General features: G+C 44.0%; 1 protein-coding gene across 9 annotated transcripts in view; it reads left to right on the forward strand.

Moving 5' to 3' along the window:
• The window catches only part of ATP6V1H (ATPase H+ transporting V1 subunit H), a 63,047-nt gene that overhangs the window by 8,950 nt on the left and 35,124 nt on the right, over positions 1–18,973 (forward strand). For 6 of the 9 annotated variants that reach the window (XR_014236721.1, XM_082364754.1, XM_082364753.1 and 3 more), the window contains 4 exons: positions 310–399; positions 4,545–4,658; positions 7,311–7,415; positions 10,536–10,589. Coding sequence is in view for 8 of the 9 variants with exons in the window: in XM_082364754.1 (XP_082220880.1) it covers positions 310–399; positions 4,545–4,658; positions 7,311–7,415; positions 10,536–10,589 (363 nt within the window). In the remaining variant the exon portion in view is untranslated. The remainder of the gene's footprint in view (positions 1–309; positions 400–4,544; positions 4,659–7,310; positions 7,416–10,535; positions 10,590–18,973) is intronic. The other 3 variants (XM_082364757.1, XM_082364759.1, XM_082364758.1) reach the window with 2 other exon arrangements.

Consider the following 18,973-nt stretch of genomic DNA (forward strand, 5'->3'; position numbering starts at 1 on the left):
AAAAGCCCCAAAACCAATGATAATATTAGATTTGTCTACGTAACTTAGTCTTTACGGTGTTAAGAGTTGATAGTGGCGAGATCTATTTAAAAATAGTAAACATTTTGACGTCACTAGAAATTATTAAAAAACTGATGCAAACCCTAGTATGGTCCTCCCATACTTCATCACAGTATTTGTAAAAGGCAGGCATTTTCTATAACTGCATCCTAATTTAGGCAAGAGAAATAATATTTTAATGAAATTCCATTAAAATGTCATGTTTGCACATTTGAAAGCAGTGGTTAATGTTCATTTCATCTTTTCTAGTGTGCTAAGACATTTATAAATCTGATGACTCACATCTCCAAAGAGCAGACAGTTCAGTACATACTCACTGTGGTCGACGACACGCTGCAGGTGGGTGTGCTCTTCACCTGACACGTTTGGTCCTCACCTTTTTGTGTTCTCCCAGTAACAGCACTTCTGTAAGGTTTCACCTAGAGCACTTGTTCCCTTCCAGAGTGTGAGAGTATATTTTTCTTCATTGTGTGAGTTGTCATTTGCTGATAGTGGTAAAGATGGGACTGCCCACACACTGGCTATTTTGTTGTCTTTAGGATGTCGGGGAATCAGTATGTCTTTCCGTATTTCCTCAGAGTTCTGCGTTGGACAGCAGCGGTGCTCGGTGCATCCCTTGAGGCTTTCCGGATGCTCTGCCTACTCACAGATGATGCGGCTCTTTTCTTTCAGTCGTTCAGCAGATTTCAGTGCCCCTGTGTCCCGGGCCAGGGCCAGGCCCTGGGGGTTTAGTGCTGACTGTAGGCACGGTGCTTGCCCTCAAAAGCGTGGTGTTCTTGGAGAGCATTTTGGTTCTCATCTGAGACTTTTCCAGTGACGTGAAGTTTCTATTTACTGCTTTGTTGTCCCTAAACAGAGGGCCTCCCTTATTCACAGTATTGTATTTTATACTGGAGTATAGTCTAGGTTTAGATTGTTGGTATTGAGAGCAGTCTTTCTGAAACAGGCCAACTGGCTGCAAAATCCAAGGCCTGTCTGCACGTCTCAGGGAAAAGAGTCTTGAAGACTCAAGAGTCTGCCTGTCTCTTGAAGAAAAGAGTCAGTCTGGCTGCTTGGAGGGCGTCCGTCTGTCAGTTTACGAGGAAGAGCATTTATCGCTGGCCTACTGTGTGCAACCACTGGGCGAACTGTTCCTGAGCACCCGGAGGTTAGGAGGAAGGGTGCTGCCCGTCTAGGGGCCATCGTGTCCCTTACAGGGATGTTGTGATTTTATCAGCTCAGGATGGCTGTCCAGCCTGGGCTGACGCAAGCCTGTCGGAGAATGATCTCTGTCTTTCTCGGCACTTTTTCCTTTAGGAAAGTAAGGTCAGGATAAATGGGGGAGTGCTGTGGTCTGCCTTGGTAATCCGCGTTCCTATGACTGGACTAGAATGAGGAGGCCGTGAGCTGGCCTGCAGACCCTTGTTTTGTTGATACGTAACACCCACCCACCCACACTCACACATGCACAGATTCCCTCGATTTTTATACACATTTACAAACCCGTAAATTAAAAACCGTGAGTTCACACAGACCATCTCCAGTTTGTGCCCTCTACCGCCCCGCCCCCGAGTTCATGCCAGCCCCCCGTTCCATGCTGGATTGTCTTCTGTGCCGGCGAGGGGGCACAGTCATCTCGTCCTCTGTTACTCACTTGTTCCACCCATGATACAGAGGAAGTCGGCTCAGAATTGCTGACCCGCATGCCCGAAAAAAGCCCTTTGCCTGGAGTTCAGTATTTGTCTGCAGTACTTTGTCTTTAAACGAGGTTGTGCAGAGTATTGTGTTCAAGTTTGTTTTAGTGTGGTTATATTATTTTTCCAGAAATAGTCAGCTTCATTTATTTTTGTTTGTAATCTACTTCAGTTTTTTTCCTCATCCCTGTTGGTTTTATTTTACTATTTTTTATTATGTAAAACGTTTATATGCTTCCAGAAGTCAAAACTATACAGAAAGGTATGTCCCCAGTCCCCCTTGCCCACACTCCCACCTACCTCTTGTAGGTCATAATATTGTAGACTTCTGTTTGTCCTTCCTGTTTTTCTTATTGCAAACAGGTACACATGTACAGGTACACATGTATTTTCTTATTTCCCTCTCTTTCTTATACAGAAATACATACTAGACATAGTCTGTTGTATTTTGTTTGTTTCACTTAGCAATATGCCAGAAATCATTCCATTTCAGTTCAATCTCCCATATTTTTTTTGACAGCTACAGAGGACATTAGTAGATATACCATATTTTACTTAATTGGCCTCTGATGTAATAGCCATTGAGGTTGGTTCAGGTACATATATATTGGGTTTAATAAAGTTTTATTTTTCAAAACATGCAGTTGGTGGGACCGCTCATGCATCTTCCCAGCAGCTGGGGCATCTCCACCTCTGGTGTTTCTGGTGTAGGTTACTTGAGCTGTTTCAAAAGCCGTCACTAGGTCTTTTCCTGTGGAGCTGCTGACAGGCTGGCCTGGCCAGGGAAGCATGAATCTTCCGTCTCTCAGAGGCGACAGCTGGGGTTGCGAGCTTCCTACCGAGTTGGCCGCCTGTGGCTTTGTTACGAAGACCAGGTTCCTGAGCCTGTCCCAAATTCTGCCTTTGGACCACTTCTTCTTTTTGGCTTTGCCCGTAGATCATTCTCCGGGTCTTTGTCCTTAGTGGCCGACTTTCTGACATCTTTCTTCTTGCCGTCTTTGGGGGCATCTCAAGCTCGGAGGGCAGCTGCTACCACTGAGGCCTCGCTAAGATGTCGGGCAAAAAGCGGTTACCGTATTTTGTAATTAGAAATAATGAAGGTAATAACCTTATGCAAATGTATTTTCTATTGTTGGGAGTGTACTTCACGGTAAGTTCTTAGAAATGGGATTTCTGGATAAAAGAGAACGACATACGCAGCTTTGTTAAGATATCGCCAAATACTCCATTTTGCGTTCCCGCCAGCGTGTGAGAATGCCTGTTTCCCTACAGCCTTGCCAACAGAAGGCGCTGTCAGGTTGTTACATTTTTGCCAATCAAGGCGGTGTCCGCAGTAGGACATCTTCAAGTGTATCGTTTTATTTGTTCTTGTTGACCTGTGTTTATGAAGGATCTGTGGAGAGATTTAGACTTAGGTAGCTGCCATTATCCTTAGCTACTGATTAAACGTATTCTGACAATTGATTTTATTGGTAAAATTTTAACTTTGAAAATAGTCCACCAGTGGAGTTAATGATGACCTACCTGAACTTCAAGTTCTTTGATGAAGTCGTTATCGGAACTATTTCAATTGTTAGTCTAGACTATAATGATTTGTTAACTTAAAGAGATAGTAGTCTACTCCTCAAATAGGTAATTGCTAGCACAGACCAAAGTTAAAACCATTGTATTTAAAAAGATTTGAATGTTGATCCGAGAGTTAAAATTATTGTTTATGTGGTTATTTGTGCTGTTTACCAAATATTGCTACTTAACCACCATGTTTTAGTGAACCAGATAGTGGATTTCAGCCAGCGATATGCAGAGAAAATTTCAGTGACAGAGTTTGCATGATTTCAGCTAAGAATTAATTGTTCCTCTGATGTACCTGCTGGTGTGCTATGCTGTTTTTTGCTGTCTTCATCTGCCCCGATTTTTCTATCACCGTGTGCTAAGGGTCACCTAGAACATCTGAGGTGTCTCCAGTTCCCTGTTTCCCTGGCCTGTTTGTAAGTAGCTTGAAGTGCTTCCTGCTGATCCTCCCGTCTAGGGCTGAATTGGGATCTCTCTGCCCTTCCCGATTTTGTTTGTGTGGAAGGAGGGTGGAGGTGTCCAGACAGCACTGAGAGGGCAGGCTGAGGAGAGTTGTAACTCGGGTGCTACACTTGCAGGGGGTCTGTTATCGTGGCTCACCTGATTTAAACTAATCATAATAATTCAAGGTGATTTTACTTAAAACTATCTACCCCGGCCCCCATTGTCACCCCCTGCCCCATTGTAATAATAACAGGGAGACAAATCTCATATCGACTGGAAAGAGAAAACACCGGGGCTTCCTTGGTGGCGCAGTGGTTAAGAATCCGCCTGCCAATGCAGGGGACACGGGTTCAAGTCCTGGTCCGGGAAGATCCCACATGCCGCGGAGCAACTAAGCCCGTGCGCCACAACTACTGAGCCTGTGCTCTAGAGCCCGCGAGCCGCAATTACTGAGCCCGCATGCCACAACTACTGTAGCCCATGCGCCTGGAGCTGGTGCTCTGCAACAAGAGAAGCCACTGCAGTGAGAAGCCCGCGCACCGCAGCGAGGAGTGGCCCCCGCTCGCCGCAACTAGAGAAAGCCCGCGCGCAGCAACAAAGACCCAGTGTGGCCAAAAATAAATAAATAAAATAAATAAATTTAAAAAAAAATAGAGAAAACATGGATTGAGGGGACATAAAATGAAAGGCTGAGAAGCAGTGCACAATTGTTAACGTTCTTTAGGAAAATGCATTCTGATCAGTGATGTTTCTTTCTTTCTTTCTGGTTTTTTTTTTTTTTTTTTTTTCTTTTAGGAAAATCACCAGCGCGTTAGCATTTTCTTTGACTATGCTAAACGTAGCAAGAACACCGCCTGGTCCTACTTTCTGCCGATGTTGAATCGCCAGGATCTCTTCACTGTTCATATGGTAAGTTTTGAATTGGTCACATTTCTGATTCAGGGAAGAAATGCACCCGGGCCGGTTGTGACTTGGTAACGTCCAGTACCCAGAGGAGTGACTGCTCTGACGTTGACTTTTCAAAGCAGCGCTTCCTTACTGGTTAGTAATGTGGGGTGTTGGGAGGTCAGAGGAGTCAGGGTTGCTTTGACACAGTTCAAGTTTGTAGAGCATTTGATGAACTCATTGAGATAAAAGCCTTTGGTAGGGCTTCCCTGGTGGCACAGTGGTCAAGAATCACCTGCCAGTGCAGGGGACACAGGTTCGAGCCCTGGTCTGGGAAGATCCCACATGCCACAGAGCAGCTAAGCCCATGTGCCACAACTACTGAGCCCGCGTGCCACAACTACTGAAGCCCGCGTGCCACAACTACTGAAGCCCGCGTGCCTAGAGCCCATGCTCTACAACAAGAGAAGCCACCACAATGAGAAGCCCGCGCACCGCAACGAAGAGTAGCCCCTGCTCGCTGCAACTAGAGAAAGCCCGCGCATAGCAACGAAGACCCAACACAGCCATAAACAAACAAACAACAAACAAATAAATAAAAATTTTAAAATAAAGCCTGTGGTAAATTCACATGTGCAAACAGCTTTAGGTGGTCTGTGACAGAATTAACTGCATTTTACTATAGAAATTAAATTTTGCTTTGAAGCAGCTGTTGTGTTTAATTTTTATTTTAATTAAGTAGTTAATTAATTGCTTTTTAATATCTTAGATACACTCCTGTTTTAAACTTAGCCTGAAAGGCTATCTTTGGAAGTGTTAACACTGAGCAGAAGGTCTGAGAGGACGATCAGAGAATCAATCCTTGTACAGGCCTTTTCTGTTCCTAGCGCATTGTGGGCTGCAGGGGGCGCTCCTGAGGCTGCATTTCGTTGATGTCTTTACATTTTCACAGCAAGATCCACTGTCAGTGAAACAGTTTTGAGCACACGCTTTCTCTTTCTCTCCATATATATCTATATTCATGTATGTTCGTATATTGTATGGAACATTCGTAAAAAGAAATTAAAAAGGAGGACTCATGAAATAAACTATTTTAAAGAGTACTTTTAAAAAAAAAAACTAATATATTTTCTTCTTTCAAATCGTGTAGAGGCTTATTTTCACTGTCTGGAAACATGATTTAAACATTTTCCTAATTTTGATGGTCTTATAATAAAATTGACAAATATGTTAAAGACCAAATACACATTTAGGGTAAGATTCATCATTATTCATGGTGTAGCCAAGTCTGTGTTTCAGTTTCTCTATGATTTCAGTTACTTTTGGCTAATCTTTCAGATTTTGAGTGTCAGATGGCCGCTGGTTCACCCCGTGCTGGTGAAGAGCTTGTGCTGGGAGGGGAAGCGCCGGGCCTCGCGTCCCTCTGTCTTTGCCCTTTTTGCCTGTGCTTACACTGCTGGTCATCTTTTCAATTTCCCGTTTCCTTACAGGGATCCTTTCGTGTCACCTACCTGTTTTGTGACAGGTCAGTTTAAGTTAGATAGCGTGTCCGTGAACTCACTTAGCGAGGCACGTGAAGACGACCGCGTGTCACTGCAAAGTGAGGGAGTCGGGGTGCTGGGCTCTGCCCCCACCCCCGTGGTGCAGGCTCCCGAATATGCCACGACACACACTGCCCTCTGTCACCTCGCTCGCTGTGTGCACATCTGGGAACAGACCTCAGTGTATTTTTGCCTTAGCTAATCAGCCTTCACGGTCTCTACTAGGATTAACTCCTGTTGAATGATTAGAGCTTTGAAACACTAACTTGCTTATAGAAAGTACTGAAAGAATATTTATTAAATTGGGTTTGTGGGTGGAGAAGTAGTATTTTATACTGCCTTTCCCTCCACCCCCCAGGTATATCTATATCTATATATATTTCCGGATTTATTGAGGTGTAAAGTATACAACATGATGATTTGATAAAATACACTTATACTGCCTATTTAATTAAAAAAATTCATGATTCATTTTTTTTTAACATCTTTATTGGAGTATAATTGCTTTACAATGATGTGTTAGTTTCTGCTGTATAACAGAGTGAATCAGCTACACATATACATATATCCCCATATCTCCTCCCTTCGTGATTCATTTTATAGCTTGGAGAAAATTGAGAAGTTTTTGAGTGAGGAGAAAAAGGTGTTTGTTTCTATTGAGAGAGATGACTATTCAATACCCAGGATATATTTTATACCAAGATACAGATTTGTAACTGTGAGAACTCACAAGGGCTTGAATGACCGAGGTAGTGGCTGGCAGTTTGTTGGAGCGATTGCTCAGAACTCTGGCAAGTGATTTGGTGAAAGTCGCTAAGAAGGATTTTTGTGTTCTTTTGATTTTTGCTGGTCTTATAATGAATCCTAATCTTACTTTTGAAACTCAGAATAATGCAGGGAATGTCGTGAAATTCTTAAAACACAACTGATTTTGGTTCACTTTAATGGAAATATTTAGAACTACATTTGACCATATTAGAAATATTTTTAAAAATGAAATATAATCTATTATCTTTGGAGGAGTTGAGTGCTAAAAGAAATCCTGCAGCAAAATGGTTATGAGTCCTGTTTCTTAGGGTCTATGGTGTGATTTTTAGAATCAGTATAATATTCAAATGTATTTCTTATTTTTCAGGCAGCAAGAATTATTGCCAAGTTAGCAGCTTGGGGAAAAGAATTGATGGAAGGCAGTGACTTAAATTACTATTTCAATTGGATAAAGACTCAGCTGAGTTCACAGGTAAAAGACATTCCTTTTCGTATCTTTGAAAGGAATATAACGTCCATGTTCTTTAAAGCTATTTATGGTAATTATGTGAAATTACAGAAACTCTATGTTAAAAAGGAGGCATTCTGAGCTTGATGAGTCAGCCGTGCTGCTTGCAGGTCGGGTAGGGGCTTCACCTTTTCTGCCTGTGACTGGCTTCAGCTCAGACCTTCCTGTCTCCACTTCCTGTCTGCCACTCGGGATTTTCCCTTCATTTCAGCAGGTAGGGAGGATTTCCCTTCCAGGACGGCAGCTGCCGAGATCACACGGGTTGGAGGATTGGAAGGCCGCACACAGCTCCAAGGGTGCACTCGTGTGAGGCTCACGAGAGAGGAGGGTGCACTCGTGTGAGGCTCACGAGAGAGGAGGGCGCGCCCGTGGGAGGCTCACGAGAGAGGAGGAGAGACGGTGCGATGGGCGAGCATCTCTGCCCTGGGACCCTGGACCACCCAGATCGGTGCCAGGAGTCTTGGTTTGGAGAGAGTTCTTTGAAAGTGTGCAGTGGGTCCTTTATGCCCTGTGGTCACATACCCAGGCCAAACTGTCTGACCAGTCACACCGATAAACAAACTGGCCCTGGCTGCCGCCAGGAGGGTTTCAGACTGCAGACAGCACGGGACGGCTCATTAGTCAGCCCGCCTGTAGTCCTGGCCAGGGGTCCGTCCCAGGCACCACTGGGTGGCCTGGGGCCGCTCTCTGCAGCCCGAGAGGACGTCTCCCTCAGTGACTCCCTCTCAGGATCTCACCGTGTCCTCGTGGGGTTGAGTTCAAGGCCAAAGGGGAACACGGAGCCTGCTTGCTGTGGTCTCGCTGCCGTCAGGGCCCTCGAGCCCGCTTCTTCGTGGAGGAGGACAGCTTTCGGGGTGACGGCTGGCAGATGACGAGTTTTCCCTTTTGTCTTCTGGGTTCCCCAGCACAGGGCGGATGGCAGGACACTCCCGACGGCTCAGTGGAGGGTTTCTTTTCCTTTAGGCGTCCGATGACCAAGTGAGAGGTGGTGAGGGGGCTTGGAGGGAGTGAGCCGCGGAGAAGGAGTGAGCTGAGCTGGGTGGGGAGGCGTATCTGTATCCGGAAGGAAAGGCAGGAGGGAGTGAGCTTTGGTGTGGGCGGGACATGGAGGATGGGCCAGGAGAAGCCCTGCTGGGAGGCATGGTGGCCTCAGGGCTAGATGACAAGCAAGGGCCTATTTGAAATGAAGGTTTGGAAAGTTGTAATTTAGATTGCTGGTGACTTTATGATTTTAGTAGATTTTAATTTGAAGTATGAGAGAGACACCATGACATTTTGCTTCGATTTATTTTTTGTCTTATCATTGCCTGCCTTTTTGTGGGGGGAGCCTAATAACCTTTTCTGTTTGGATAGAGAGAGTTTGAAGTGTCTTGAACAAAAGCAATTATTTTCTCTGTCAACAGCATACATTTTAACACTCTTTTGGGCTTAGTTTTTAAAAGTATTTTTACAAGAGCCACAAGTTTTGCAGATTTTACTGAGTTTGTGAGGTATTTCAAAAAGAAGATACTTAGAACATGAAAAATACGTATGTGAAGATGAGATGTATTTATTTCTACATGTGTATCATTTGGGATCAGAGCGCTTAGTTAAAGAGGTAACCCGCCCCCCCCTTTCTTTTGTCCTCTTATGAGATTAGTTCTCCCTTTGAGGAAACTTCATTCTGCTTTAGTGTTAGGCATGGTCTGGTGGTAATAAGGCTCTATGCTAGCTGGACTCATAAAATGACATCTGGTAGCAAAGAATGCACGCTGCAGTGTGCCGCTAACATTTTGGGTTGTTTCATCTTAGACTTTTCCTCGTAGGAGTAACATTTATGTTGTGCCTCACAGATGATTGGTCAGTTTTAGAATGATTAGCTGTGGTTGTAACCACGTCCAGCAGTCGGGGGGATATTTCTCCGGTCACTAGTGGAAGCAGAGATTTCAGTGTCTGGAACACTTTTCATTAGACTTGGTGTGAGACACACGCTCTTAAAGACCTTTCTGTATCTTTCCAGCGCGCTTGCTCTTTTTATCGCCGAGCCTTTGGCCTCGTTCAGTTACTGTCCGGCGTTGCTGCTTTGCACGTCCTGCCCCAGGGAGAGGCTTCAGGCCCGTCCAGCGTGCCTCAGAGTCTGGTCACTGCTTCCGCTGGGCTCTGGCTGGCTACCACCCTTGCTGTGGGCAGACACTTGTCCACAGCCTTTGATCAGGGTGCAGTGACAGGCATGAAGCAGAGGCTTGTTCGGGCTTTTATTTTCTACTTTGCTTAAATGCCACGTGATAGCACTGTTTCTGCAAGGTCTCTTTTTCTCTATCATAAGCGTTTTCTCCCTCATAAAAAGGACCACATTTTCATGATTCTAATAGAAATAGACTTTCAAAAGTCTGAATTAGGTGCCAATTTGGATATTTTGTTCTTTGACTTTATAGAGACATTTAGGAGCCTTTTTCCCAATAGTTTAACTGTTATACCTGGGTTATAGGGGCTTATGCCTGGCACTTAGTAGATAAGTTATTGAATAAAACAAAATAAAAATTTCCTTTCAGAAATTCATGATCACTTTTCTCTTGCATATTCAGCTTCTGACTTTCTACCTTAAATTTTCTTTGGTCATTTCTGTGTAACAGGTGAGGTTCTGATTGTCATGACAATGTGTTAGCACTGCTGTGGATAACCTAATTTTTTAAGTTCCATGTAGTACCTTCCCATCATCAGGCACCTGTTTGGAAAGCTTTGCCACAGAATATAGTGTAGATGGTTCAGCTTAAGACAGTTGTCTCATTGGAAAAATGACCCAGGAAGTAAATCCTGAGACTTGGAAATGTGCACTAGCTTCACTTATGAAATGTAATTGGAACTTAGTATTCAGTTTATTATTGTTCCTTTTAAAATAATTTATTGATGAAGATATGATCCGGAAGAGTGTAACAGCGTTTAGAATATTTCGTATCATCCCCACGTTTTTTATTAGCGGATGATACTCCGTTCAGTAGGGTTAGGAAAACAGTGATAAAATTTGCTTAGCTCTCTTTCGTAAGCTGATGAAGTAGGATAAAGTTAAAAGCAAAACTAAGTAATAAGTTATTTATTTCGTAATAGAAACTGCGTGGCAGCGGCGTCGCTGTTGAAGCAGGGACGGTCTCCTCAAGCGATGTAAGTACCTTCCTTCCTCGTTCACTGGCCTCCTAACACCCTGAATTTAAGTTATTTTGAGTCACAGACATTTAACGTCTTGAAGGTGTTCACTAGTCCCCCGGATGTAAATCCGTGGATTTGGTGTCACCTCCAGTTGGGTTAATGGTGTTGTGAAAGCTGTGTGTAAAGTAAGCCTCTCTGGGCTGTGCGGTTGCTTTCTGCTGTTGGTGGGCGTGGGACTTCCTCTTCCTGTTGCTCTTCTCTTCAGGCGGCTTTTTCTCAGGCCTGAGAATCAGAGCAAGTCTGGACTCAGGCGCACAAGTCGAGTGAGTAAGCAGAGCTCCTCTCTTAAGACTTTAGCTGTCTCATGAACGCGAACGTCTGACAGGTACACGAACCCTGCGCCAGGCAGCTGAAAACAGTTCCGTTCCCCGCTGGCACGAAAACCCACTACTTGCCTGAGTCGCTCAGGGTTTAATGGGGCCCTACGTGGTGGCCAGACTCTCCCTCCCCCTTTTTCGGGCCGATCCTGCCCCACATTTATGTAGAGCCAAAAGGTTAAAGGTTAAAGCTAATCATGCCCCCCCCAGTTCCTCTCCTGGTTAGGGTTATCTCCCCCGGTTGGGAGTGGTTTAACTTTGCTGTCTTGAGACTAGTTCAAGAATTGCCAACAGATTTGGACAAGTATGGGTTGGCCTGGATAGCGCCAGCCGAGAGCGAGGTGGGGGGAGAGTTAGAAAGGTAGGTGAGGCGTATTCAGCTTCCTTTGCTGGAAGTATCTCTGGGAAACCGGAAAGCACCTTCCGAGGATGGTGTCTCCCACCTGCCCGTGCTAGACCTCAGCGAAGCTGTGTGGGGGCCACGCAGGGTCCGTGTCCACAACCCGCAGGCCGCGCCCTGTGTGTGCTCGTAGACTGGAGAGGGCGACACAGTCCCTCTCAAAGCCAGGAGTGGGGCTGCTCTTGGGGCACGGGTCGAGGGACTTGGCAAATAGTGCGCCAGGCCGGAAAATGGCCGCGCGTCTTCTGAAATCAGAACAGGGTACAGAACTAAGTGAGCAGTGTTGGGGCCAGGGTGGGGGAAGGAGGCGGTAGGTTCGAAGTCTGGATAGTCAGCCATAAGCAGATGTTTAAATTGGGAATCCTTATTTTACATGACTTGAGTTTCTTTCTACCAGTTTGAAATTTTGAAAAATTGTTTGATTTGAAAAATTGTCTAATTAGACTTATTTGTAAAATTTTTGAAAGGTGTTTTTGGAATAAACTTAAGTGGTTATTAAAGTGTTTGGAAGTTAGTAAAGCTCACGCAGTGAGGTGCGAGCTCTGGTGAAGTGACATTCTTCTTTTGCTCTTTTCTGTCCGGTGTGTGGGAAAAACAACGCTGATCTATTGAATTGGCAGTGGTTAGTCAAAGTGGTTTATCTGGTCGACTCAGACACGTATATCCCAAACGGAATTAGCATCAGGGGTGATTCTGAGTGAAGAAAAGCTGGCTTTTGGTGTCCCCCTCTCTTCCGTTTAGTGCCCTTCACACCTGAACATACCCCCTGTCTCTTGCTGGAGGTTCCTGCTTTTTCAGAAGGCTGTCAGCTTGGAAGGCAGACTTAACGAAGTTGACAGAGAGGTGTTAGCACTTCCTTTGATACTTGTATTTCAGTAGGGGGATCAGAATTGGTAGCTGGTATGTGTGGAGCTCTTCCTGTGTGCCTGGCAGTGTTTTAGTCGTTTTGCATTTACATCTCCTTGAATGTTCACACCCCGTCTTTGACATCGGTCTCACCATAAGCCACGTTTTAGGGATGCGCAGTGAGGCTGGAAAGGCACTCCGCTTGCCCAAGGTCATCGCTCATGGTGACAGAACCCCCAAGGAGACGAATTCCTTGCCTAGAGGATTCTGAGGCACCTGGACTGGACTTGGAGCTTCAGGCATTCTCCAAGTTGCCTCACCTACTCAGACTTGTAAAGAATATCCATGTTATATCTTAAAATCCCTTTAGGTTTTCAGGCAGCATAGAAAAGCAGTTTGGTAAACTGCATTCTGTGCTGTTGCCACTTGATGTCAGTATAAAACAAACAGAACAAAGCTTTACACAGCAAAATGAGAAATTCGCAGGATGCAACAGTCTTGACTTTTAAAATGGCACAGAATCATCATCATAAGTTACGAGTGGATCATTACAGACATTTTAATTTAAATGACATTATATAAATGAAATGTTCTAAAAATGATTTGTGTTGTTTTTACCTAAATGTAAAAATAATAAACTATATCACATGACATGTACTTGCCCTAACTTACCTTCAACTGTCTGTTCAGTTCTTTGTTGGCTCTTGCACGGGAATTATCAATCTTCTGCGTTTCCAAGGACGTCGCCCAGCTTAGATGTTGATTGCTGGGCTGCTGCCCTGACAAAAAGAGGAACACCGTGATCTCTCCCAGCCTTTGGAGGAGTCAGGAGAATCTGGGCATTCTGTTCCCTCTGTCCAGCTTCTTTCATACCTGTGTGTAGGGGACCGTGGTAACTCTCCGCTCCCGCGTCCTGTTCTCTGTTGTAGACCTGCTCCGGCCCTGGTTATTGCTGGATGGACATGGTCTCGTTGGTAGTAAGTAACGTGATTAGGTTGCCAGGTTCTCCATATCGCTCGTCTTGTCTTGCCTTTTAATGTTCTGGAGCAGTTCTGTCCAGTAGAACTCTCTGGGGTGACGGCAGTGTTCTTTATATCTGCGGTGTCCACTCTGGTAGCCCCACCTGGCTCTTGAGCACCTGGAAACCTGGCATGTGTGAGTGAGCAAGTAAACTTGCAGTTTTTTGTAGGCTTTTTGGTTTGCTTGTTTACAGCTTTATTGAAATCTGTTTCTCATACCATAAAATCTTTCCATTTGCCATTGGTTTTAGTATATTTACAGAGTTGGGCAACAACTGCCACCATCTGATTTTGTAGCGCTTTCAACACCCCAGAAAGAAACCGTGTCCACCGAAACAGTCACCCCCATTCCTAACCCCCTTGCCTAAACTCTGGCATCCACTCACTTACTTTCCGTCTCTGCATTCACCTCTTCTGGCCACTATCTGTACACAAGTCACGTAATATGTGGTCATCCGTGACTGGCTTCTCTCACTTAGCTTATGTTTTCAGGATTCATCCATGTTTTAGCATGTAATAACAACATTTTAGAATGAAAGGGGGAAAAAAAAACAACCTTAGCTTTTTTGGCTTTTGGCCACACTCCTTAAATTGTTTTCTCTGACAGTTCTAATATCCTTGTTAATGTGAAGGTAGTTTTACTGCTTTGACTCTTTTAAATTTAAGGCTCTGTTTTTAATTTAAGACTTTTCAGTCTTTCAGAAGAGTTGGAGGACTTTAACGATTTGGTTCTTCACTGTTTGTCCGTAAGTGCATCAAAAGTGCTACCCGAGTAGCAGAAATGAGGGGCTGCGTCAGGAATTCGCATAGTGCAGCCCTCTTAATTAACTCTGGTCCCCTCTAGCCTGTGATTTGTAAAGTCTGTGAGGACCCAGAGAAGTTCACAATCAATTACGTGTCTTGGTGCAGGTTTCCAGAGCATTGCTGTTTACCTGAAGCAGTTTTTGGATGATCTTCATTGTATCACAAAATTATCACAAAATTAGTACGTTTTAAACATTGTGGATCATTAAAATATATGCAAAGAATAAATGTTAAGAAAAGGAGAACAGATAAGAACCTGTCAGTTTTGCTTTTCTGATTAGGAAGGATTGCGTAAATTCTGGCAATGCAAAGGAAAATTAAATGGTAAAGTATTTCAGTACCAGACTTTCTTTTACATATCATTTTCAAACTATAACATCAATAACAATAATAAGGTAACCTAATATTGTACATTGGATGTGTTCTCGGAAGTTGCATACAAAGCAGTGATTTATAAAGTAAATCATATTTTCTTAAGTCTGCAATAATTTTTTCCTACAATAAAGAATCCCAGTAGTCATGTAATTAAATTATACACCTAAGAAAATTAGATTGAAAGCAATACTTGAAGGAGATTTATAAATTTGTAAATTAACAGTGAAATTACTTTCTTGGTAAGACTTAAGTCTAAAATGAAATTATGTTAAGTTAATTTAGGTATTAATTTAATATAGGTATTTTATGAGTATTGACTAGAGGGTAGAGGGTCTCTTTTAATAAGCCAACTTCAAGAGAATTCTTACACTATATGTGTTTTAGTTCCTGAATATGAAGTAATAATAACAACAAGAACAATAATGATGATAATGTTCCTTAGAGTTGTTTTGTGTTTAACTGATGTGAGTTCAGATTTGAGTAGCAGAGGTTTTTGTTTTGTTTTTTAATTTAAGGCTATTTTTTTACAATTGGGCTGGTATTGCTTTCCTTTATTGATGAGACAACAATTTTGAAGAGTTTAAAGTGATTTGCCAAAGATAAATTGGCAGAACTTCTGACTGACAAAACCTCTCTCCCTCCCCTCTTTGCCTCCCTTCCTTTCTTTGGTCACTTATTTTTATGTCATAACTTTGTTGGGGAGGAAAAAATTACGCTCTGCTCCTTCTGGGTTCTTCTGTCTGGCCAAAGAATTAAATTGACGTGAGACAGATTAACAGGAGAAAATCAGATTTAATTACGTATGTACAGGGGCCCCGTAATATGAGGCCGCAGATGTGGCGCCTGAGAGAGAAGAAGGGGGTGCCGGGGCGGGGGGGACTTCAGCGGGGAGAAGGCAGTTCACATGGAGATGGGAAGGAAAGCAGATGTTTGGTGACAGATGTTTGCTGGGCCCCCAGGGACAGTGGGACACACAGAGGACTCTGGTCTCCCAGCCCTGTGCAGCTCCCCCCAGCGCCGACCCGTGTGTTTTGTAGATCTCCGGTGACAGTGCCCTTCCTGGACCAGGGCCTTTGTCTGAGTTCTTTAGGCAGTTAAGGGGCAGGTAAAAAGACAGACTTCTTGAATCCTCTGCTTTCAAAAAAATAATCACCCTAAAATAATCCTCATGCCAAAGGGACCCATTTAAGATGGCAAATCTTGTTCCCCTACAGCTTACATAGAGTAAAATAGATTTTTAAATGTTCAGCTGAATGCATTTATACATCGTGTGTCCTACTGAATACTTTCCTTTGCCTCGGCTCCCACAAAGGTTTTCGTTATTATGCATTAGTTTTGCCTGACCTTGAACTCCATAAAAGTGGAATCATACACAGTGTGAACTCTTGTGTGTCCGAATTCTTGTGCAGTATTGTGTCAGTGAGAGTCACTCACGTTGCACCTGGCAGTAATTCATCTCTTTATTGCCGTGTAGTAATCTATTAAATGAATATTATCCATACTCTTATTGACGGATGTTTGAGTTAGTTCTGGTTCTTGGCTGTTGTGAATATCTTGCTATGAACATCCTGTACATGGCCTTTGGTAGATGTAACCACTTACTCCTGGAGCACTTCTAGAATGGAGTTGCCGGGCTACAGGTTACATGTGAGCTTAGGTCCAGCAGTCCAATCACTTTTCTAAACCAGTTTACACGTTGTCAACAAAGTAGGAGAGTTCCCGTTGTTCCCGTTTCCTCCTGGCACTGATGTTGTCCTGCGTTAGTGTCTAAAGTGGACGTCATGATAGAAGCAAAAATCACACATAAGATGTGCACACTCACTTTTTAGTTCTATGAGAAAAGATTCATTTAATAGTCATGACACGTTGAATACTTTTGGGATTGGTTAATCACCAGTCCTGGAGGATTTCATGTAGAACTGGCTTCTGGGGTTTATTTTGGTCGATGGTGTGTTCTACAAACTCAGCTTTGTGCTTCGCTGATACCACTGGACACACGTGTGTTTCCACTGCGTCTGAGACAGGTGCTCTTCTCTGCATTGCAGACGTCTTTTTTTTTTTTTTACGCCCTTGATTCCAAAATTTAGAGGAATATTATCTTTACTTTTTCTCATTTAGTTTGTACTTAAATCCCAGCATTATGGAGGTGGATATTGAAAATTGGTCTGTAAACATTGTTATGGCATGAGTTTTACTCTGGTACATTGTCGCTGCAGTTTTTATGTTTATCTTTCGTTGCCTACTTGCTTTGTAATTCCTCACTTCTTGAATTACTTTGTAATTCTGCAGAATATGGATCTGGGAGACCCTCTTCACCAGGAAGGTGAATTCTGTCAGTTGCTGTTTTCCTTATGTCATTATTCCACCATAATATAGGAGAATTTGCATTTTCAGCAATATTGGAAAATTTATCTAATGATGTTCTCTTAATATGTTGAGAAGTAAAGTTAGTTTTTCTCTACCAGGGAGGTTTGTGTGTTTGAGAGTACATACTGTAGCTGGTTCTCAGCCCAGCCTGTCATATATTAGTTAATGAGGTTATCCCCGCGCCCCATGGGATGTGCCCTGTTATCCCCATTTTATAGGTGGGAAGCTCATTCAAGGGCACACGGCTTGGAAGTGGCTGAGCCTGGCAGGCTGGTTCCAGAGCCTTTGTTCGTAACTGTTATGCTACGTTACTGCCTTTCTTTCATGGTGGTGGAGTTAACATTGGAGCCGTGAGTCAGTTCAGCTGGAGAGAGGAGGAGTGAGAGCTTTCCCGGAAGCAGCTGGAGGTAGAGGTCTGGTTCTCTGGGGGAGAGTAACTGTTGGACCTGACACTTTAAGGTCACTGCTGATCCTAGCGTTTGCCATGTTAGTGGAGTGATAAGGTATCAGAGAGGTAAGAACCTGGTGATGATTCTCTCAAGAAAACTTCCTGCGTTGGGAGGAAGAAAGATGCTGAGATTGGTACAAGGTTTAGGGATAATTTTAAGACGGGAAAGATTGAGTATATTTAGGAGCTGAGGAGAGGAAACCTATCAAACAGAGGTTGGAGCCGCAGGGAGGGGTCTGAGTGATGGAACGCTGTGTGGGAGGAATGGGACGCGGGCCTTGCTGGGCCCGTGGGTCCTGAACGGGAAGAACGGTCTGCCTCTGCTTGGTGGGAGGGAGTGCGAAGGGCCAGCGACGTGCAGTTGGGGGGCGCGAGGTTGGCAGCTCAGTGACTCGCTAGCTCATTGTCTCCGTTTCTTCCCTTAGTGCTGAGGTGAGGGAAGAGAGCAGGACAGGAGGGTAGAGGTGAAGGTGTGAGCATGGCCCTGGGGACGGCAGCGAGAGCAGCGTGAAACTGCCCGATGGCTGTGCGTGGCTGTGTGGCGCTCTCCAGCAGTGTTTGAATGACCTCTGTGTGGGGGAAGACTCGGTGGGTGGCTCGTTGGGTTGATTGAAGGCTGACTGTTTTCTTCTAAAAAACTCATTGAATAACTTTGTACATGAGACTAACAGGACAATGTGAGAGAAAGGTAAGGAAGTGATACAATTTACTTTGTTTAATTGAAGGCAGTAACTCAGTCATTCATCAGTGTTGCCTTCACTGTATACTTTGAAAATAATTTCTGGACTGGTATTGGACTGCCTCATGGTGCATCACAGGAGAGAGTGCAGTTTTAGAAGCAGCATCTTTTTAAAAAATTTTTTAATAGATCTTTATTGGAGTATAGTTGCTTCACAATACCGTGTTAGTTTCTGTTGCACAACAAAGCGAATCGGCCATATGCATACACATATCCCCATATCCCCTCCCTCTTGAGCCTCCCTCCCACCCTCCCTTTCCCACCCCTCTAGGTCATCGCAAAGCACCGAGCTGACCTCCCTGTGCTATGCGGCTGCTTCCCACCAGCCAGCTATTTTACATTCGGTAGTGTGTATATGGCGATGCTACCCTCACTTCGCCCCAGCTTCCCCCTCCCACCCCAAGTCCTCAAGTCCATTTTCTATGTCTACTTCTTTATTCCTGCCCTGCAGCTATGTTCGTCAGTACCATTAGAAGCAGCGTCTTTTTTTTATTTTTTAATAGATCTTTATTGGAGTATAATTGCTTTGCAATGGTGTGTTAGTTTCTGCTTTATAACAAAGTGAACCAGCTATACATATACATATATCCCCATATCTCCTCCCTCTTGCATCTCCCTCCCTCCCACCCTCCCTATCCCACCCCTCTAGGTGGTCACAAAGCACCGAGCTGATCTCCCTGTGCTATGCGGCTGCTTCCCACTAGCTATCGATTTTACATTTGGTAGTGTATATATGTCCATGCCACTCTCTCACTTCATCCCAGCTTACCCTTCCCCCTCCCCATGTCCTCAAGTCCATTCTCTACATCTGCGTCTTTATTCCTGTCCTGCCCCTAGGTTCTTGAGAACCTTTTTTTTTTTTTTAAGATTCCATATATATGTGTTAGCATTCAGTATTTGTTTTTGTCTTTCTGACTTACTTCACTCTATATGACAGTCTCTAGGTCCATCCACTTCACTACAAATAACTCAATTTCATTTCTTTTTATGGCTGAGTAATATTCCATTGTATATCTGTGCCACA

This window comes from Balaenoptera borealis, assembly GCF_965194805.1.
Source record: "Balaenoptera borealis genome assembly, chromosome: 17".
NCBI lineage: Eukaryota > Metazoa > Chordata > Mammalia > Artiodactyla > Balaenopteridae > Balaenoptera > Balaenoptera borealis.